Source organism: Rhagoletis pomonella, unplaced genomic scaffold (assembly GCF_013731165.1).
Source record: "Rhagoletis pomonella isolate Grant_MI unplaced genomic scaffold, Rhpom_1.0 Rhpom_scaffold_00007, whole genome shotgun sequence".
Lineage (NCBI taxonomy): Eukaryota > Metazoa > Arthropoda > Insecta > Diptera > Tephritidae > Rhagoletis > Rhagoletis pomonella.
In genome coordinates, this window is record NW_023458561.1 from 70,827,087 (window position 1) to 70,830,842 (window position 3,756).

Consider the following 3,756-nt stretch of genomic DNA (forward strand, 5'->3'; position numbering starts at 1 on the left):
TTTTCTCGACCACGATATGTATGTAAATATTATACATATATAATATATTTTTTTTTTTTGTAAATAAGGAGATATCTATGGGTGGGAAATTGAAGAAATTTCGGGCAAATTGGGGAATTTCATTGTCGAAGTCGGGCGAATTCTCCAAAATGAGTTGGCTACCCCCTGATGCTCATACATATACCCGTAATTGCGTATGTAACGTATACGCCCCGTAGCACCATACGAAGTCATGTAACAAGTTTACTCGCACGGCTCAAAAATTAGGGGCCATATTATGTAAATGTGATTAAATATTGGCGTTTAAGATTTTTAAACAGTATTCTTTATGCACATTTCTTTCTTCGTGTATATGTACATATAACAATTTTAGATTGAATTTCCAGTGCAGCAATAAAAACTGTAAAAATGGAATTTTGATTTCTCAAATCATAGTCATCTTGTACTCAATGTAATTTCTTTTAATTTGGTGATACACTAGCCTTATTACACTAGATTCGTTCATTTTGGTAAGAAGAACATTTTCATAGTTTAACTTCCATTGCAAGAAGAATGCTTTAGTTTTGTTAGGGAGTGACACTAAAACAAAAAAAAAAACAAACAACTCGTGGGATTTGCTGATAGGTATGCATGTATGTACACATATAAAAACTTTTCAACATGTAATTTGTCTATATGTGAATATGAATCTGCAATATATTTTATTTCCGCTTGCTACCGGTTTTTTTAAGTGGATCCGATTTCAATTTCTCCAAGAAAACTGGCTGCATGTCCGCAAACCAGGAGATCTCCTCACCGCGAGCCTTCACCGGACCATCCTTGCAAGTCAGCCAATACGTGCTCATCAGACCCTTCCCCTTTAAAAGAAATAACAATAATAATACATGTCATATGTGCCGTTAGGCATATGCAAACAAATAAGAGCATTTTCGTATTGAAAATTATACAGAACTGTTGCCACCCATGATAAAAATATAGTAAGGTAGAACCGCTGAGAGTCACTTTTAAAATTCTTGACGTTTCCAAACAATGTACTTTTTAAATTTACTCACAAACTCACATACACATTTTCATTTTCAATCTCAAGCAACAACAATTTCGAACAATTTCAGTTTTTTATTTTCACTTTTATATGATTTTAAAATGTTGGCAAACTTCAAAAAAAAATCATGGCCGACAAATTGAGAGAACGGTTCTACCTTGCTATGTTTTTATCATGGTTGCCACCTATAATGTTTATGCTTTCTTGTATGTACCTGAAAAACTTGCAAAGTAGGGGAATTGAGAGAGCAAAATTAAAATTTCAGTTTGAGGGGAAGCTGCAAATTTCTGCTTTCTGGAAAAATTTTAATTGCGTAACGTTCAAAAATTAAGGCCTCATAAAACATGTATCTTAACTCCCTTTTCTTTTTTTCTTTAATTAGTCAAGGTTTTCATATTTAGTTGTACATGGGTCTCCAGCGCTTACGCAACGAAAAACTACAAATCAAGGCAATTTTCTTCTGAAAATTTCTGCTGTTCCACTCGGCTGATGTCAATATGAGCGCCGCCAGCGCTACCGTTGTAACTTCGTACCATTGCAAACCTTTGCAATAAATTCCTGGTGGGATATAAAGACGACCCAAGAGACTCGGGACCGTCGTAAGGGGCCTTACATTTCAATTCACCACCACACCACGCCCAAATCATTACTTATGGGAAAGAGAAAATATCGGAGCCTGGTACATAAGTAAATAAGTGGGGCTCAACTTCAGCTCTCCTGCCCGTACACTATTTAGTCCAATTTTAATTTTTTAAATTTTTAAAAGTAATATCTTAAAGTCAAAGAAGTTTTATATATATAATTTGTGAAACGATGCAAGTACACCTTGTGCACATCCACACAAACGCCGCTTGCATACATACATACATTTGCAGACAAATACATACATACATACATACATAAAACGGGCGAGCAGAAATATTACATTAACGGCAAATGAATTAAAAATCTAAAATTATTTACCTTTACTTCGATAAGACCACGGTGCTCGGTACGAAAGCCACCAATCCTATGCAGAGCATCATTCATTTCGTCCGTGATGTGAATTTTGTGCGACTCGCCAGTAGATTCCATTCGCGAAGCTGTGTTTACAGTATCTCCAAAAAGGCAGTAACGCGGCATTTTTGTACCGACAATGCCAGCCACCACCGGGCCGGTGTGGATGCCGCAGCGGATTTGCAAAGTGCCTGTTGACCGTGGAATTTTGAAAAAAGATGATGCGTCTAGTAAATCAAGGGCCATTGTGGCAATTTCCGAAACATGATTTTCGCCTGCTCACCCCCCGACGAGCCCCAATGTGGCGGCAGTTGGCATGTAGTTGCATGTAGTTTCCCATATTCGCAGTGAAGGATTGTCGTCGTGTGTCGCCGCAAGCATAGATTATATGTATGTATGTAGGTGGTGGTTATCAGCGTCACACAAACGAACGAAGGAAAAAAGGGTAAGGGAAAAGAAAAGGGCGTGTTGCCGAGTGAATAATAATTACACACATACAAATAAGCACATAAAAGAGGGTTGCAATTTTCCATAGAATAATAATTTTTTTTTTTATTTGCACACTAAGTAGATAGATGCTTATAAATTGACATATTGGCGGGCAATGCATGTTGTGTAAATAAATATTTGTATGTAATACAAGTGTGCAAACATAAATATGGACATATGTACGTATTTGATATGTAAATACAACGATTTGATAATGATCGTATTAAAATCAAATATGACAAATTACGAAATTTGTTCCGAAGTAAAGACATTGGGCCCAGCGAAACATTTTCCTACTCGGCAACATCTAAAATTATTCAGTAAATTTTTTTTTTTTTAAATTACATATGGGCGATTCCACCGTCAAGTGTTGGACACTTGTACAGAAACACTTTTTTCTTGTTTAAATTTAAGTATCAAGTACTCAAGAATTCCAGAATTTGATAAAGCTACACCTAATTGACTATTATATGAGATATTACAAAATACGAAAAAAAATTCCAGCTTACTTTTAGATGGAAAAAATCTGATTTATTTCTTCTGTAACGGGTGGGACAAAAAAAAAACACCTGCTTTTTGTAGCAGATATATTTTGCGGAAAATCTGCGAATTTATTTCACTTTTCTATGTGAACTTGATGTCTTATAATAAAACAAAGAACCAGGAACACAAGCAAAGCAAAAACTATAGAAAGATGATGGCTTTATTATACAAAAAATGCGAAACTCCTTTGTCACGGGTGGGACAACGTTTATCACAAATACGAATTTTTATATGAAAGGGAGCTTTTAGTATGGTCCATATATAAAGATTAGTTATTAAAAAAATATAAGAAGCCAAGTAGGGGTTAAATTCACTCACGTTTTATCTTAAGGTTGGTTCCTTTTATATAGAAGAAAATGCTTAGCCCGTCAGCCAAAAAAATTTTTAAAAATGAATGCGATTTTCTAGCGTCTTGAAATTTTCACTTTTACCAACTTGAATTTAATGGAATATAAAACTGCATATCTAAAAATTCTGAACAAAAAATTCAAAAGTTTTTGGTGTAATATTGTTAAAGTTTGTTGAATTTTTATAATTTTTGTAAGAGGTTTGAAATGTAGATTTATGTGGTTCTGGTTAGGTAATGTGCTAGACTTTTATAAAAAAAACTAAACTATAAACATTAGATTAATAATAATAATAATAGATTGGCGCTTACACATATGTTAGTGTTTGGCCTAGCTTCT

General features: G+C 34.6%; 1 protein-coding gene across 1 annotated transcript in view; it reads right to left on the minus strand.

Annotated features, from left to right (window-relative positions):
* Window positions 1-613: 613 nt before the first annotated feature.
* Window positions 614-3,756, minus strand: part of LOC118743496 — a 34,427-nt gene continuing 31,284 nt past the window's right edge. The window contains exons 12-13 of the mRNA XM_036476219.1: window positions 2,006-2,313; window positions 614-857 (exon numbers count right to left, since the gene is read on the minus strand). Of these exons, the coding sequence (XP_036332112.1) occupies window positions 702-857; window positions 2,006-2,313 (464 nt within the window). The 3' untranslated portion in view covers window positions 614-701. The remainder of the gene's footprint in view (window positions 858-2,005; window positions 2,314-3,756) is intronic.